The sequence below is a fragment of the Pterocles gutturalis genome, unplaced genomic scaffold (assembly GCF_000699245.1).
Source record: "Pterocles gutturalis isolate BGI_N339 unplaced genomic scaffold, ASM69924v1 scaffold36950, whole genome shotgun sequence".
Lineage (NCBI taxonomy): Eukaryota > Metazoa > Chordata > Aves > Pterocliformes > Pteroclidae > Pterocles > Pterocles gutturalis.
Window position 1 is genome coordinate 1 of NW_010139480.1, and position 1696 is coordinate 1696.

Sequence of the window (1696 nt, forward strand, 5' to 3'; positions counted from 1 at the left end):
ACCGGGGCGCTGGTGGATGGCAGCCGGCGGTACAACGGCACCGTGGATGCCTATCGCACCATCGCCAGGGAGGAGGGCGTCCGCGGGCTCTGGAGAGGTATCGGGTGGAGGGGACGGGGACAGGGAGAGGGGACAAGGATGGGGACAGGCATTGGGATAAGGATGGGGACAGGGAGTGGCACGGGGATGGAGACAGAGAGCTGGGATGAGGATGGGGACAGGGAGTGGGTTGGGGACAGGGATGGCGATGAAGGGGACGGGGACAAGACTGGGATGGGGGATGCAGATGGTATAGGGTGGGGACAGGGATGGGAACAGGAATGGGGTCTGGGATTGGGATAAGGATGGGGACAAGGAGTTGGGGGGGGACAGGGATGTGGCCAAGGATGAGGATGGGGACAGGGATGGGACAGGGGATGCAGATGGCAGAGGGTGGAGACAGGGATGGGAACCAGAATGGGGAAAAGGATGGGGACAGGGAAGATGATGGGATGGGGTACCAGGATGTGGATAGGGATGAGAACCGGAATGGGAACAGGCTGCGGGATGCAGATGGGGAGAGGGATGAGCTCAGCAATGGGATCAGGGACGGGAGCACAGTAACAGGAGTACATCCCACGGGTATGACAGTCATCCCCAAAACTATCCCCCTCTTGCCCAGGGATGATGCCCAACATCGCCCGCAACGCCATCATCAACTGCAGCGAGCTTGTCACCTACGACCTCATTAAAGAGACGCTGCTGCGGGCACAGCTCATGACAGGTGAGGACAGCACCGGGGCGGGGGGGAGACACCACCGGGCTCCGTCCCCATCCCTACGACCCTCACCCCTAATCTCTGCCCCACAGACAACCTCCCCTGTCACTTCGTGGCTGCTTTCGGGGCCGGTTTCTGCGCCACGGTGGTGGCGTCACCGGTGGACGTGGTGAAGACACGGTACATGAACGCGGGCCCTGGGCAGTACCGCAACGCGCTCAGCTGCCTCCTGGCCCTGCTCGTGCAGGACGGCCTCACCGGCCTCTACAAGGGGTGAGTTTGGGGGGAGACACCCCCCACTGAGCACCAGCAAACTCGTGCACAGCCACCAGCATGCACCGGATCCGCTTCATGCCACGGCATCACCCCGCACACCCCAAATATGTGGGTAGCGGGACACCACACAGGGTTTTGGGGACTGCAGGGGTGTCCCCCACGCTGTCCCCCTCCAGAGCTGTTTTTCCCGGCGCAGGTTCACCCCCTCATTCCTGCGGCTGGGCTCCTGGAACGTGGTGATGTTCGTCGCCTACGAGCAGCAGCGCGCTGCTGTGCTGGCCTGGCCGGCCCGATCCTGACCACCCCCAAAACCCCGGCCCCTCTCACCAGCATTGGCGAGATACTGGAGTAAATTATATTAATTGCTGAAGCAGTGGGGGACCAGCGATGCCGCACGGCCCCCTGAAGTCCTCTAGGACCCCCCAAGTCCTACAGGACCCTCCCCGGAGAGGGACTGGCAAGAGGGGAAGGAGAAACGACGTTGTTTTTGGAGAAACATGGGAAAACAGAGGTTTCCAGAGAGGAGTTTATGGAGGAAGGAAAAATATGCTTCTGGGTTTTCCAGCTGGGAAGAGCATGGCTTCCCGGCAGCAGTGGGAAGAAGGCGAGTGGATGGGCAGGCAGGGGGGAGCTTAGGGGCGGGGGGTGGGGGGATTCCGGTTA

General features: G+C 61.8%; 1 protein-coding gene across 1 annotated transcript; it reads left to right on the forward strand.

Annotated features, from left to right (window-relative positions):
- Positions 1–3: 3 nt before the first annotated feature.
- Positions 4–1332, forward strand: LOC104469020 (mitochondrial uncoupling protein 3-like; the record flags this gene model as incomplete). Its single annotated transcript, XM_010083351.1, has 4 exons — positions 4–97; positions 662–763; positions 850–1030; positions 1230–1332. Coding segments are annotated over 4 exons (480 nt in total), but the record flags the coding sequence as incomplete, so codon positions are not given.
- Between the last annotated feature and the right edge of the window lie 364 nt (positions 1333–1696).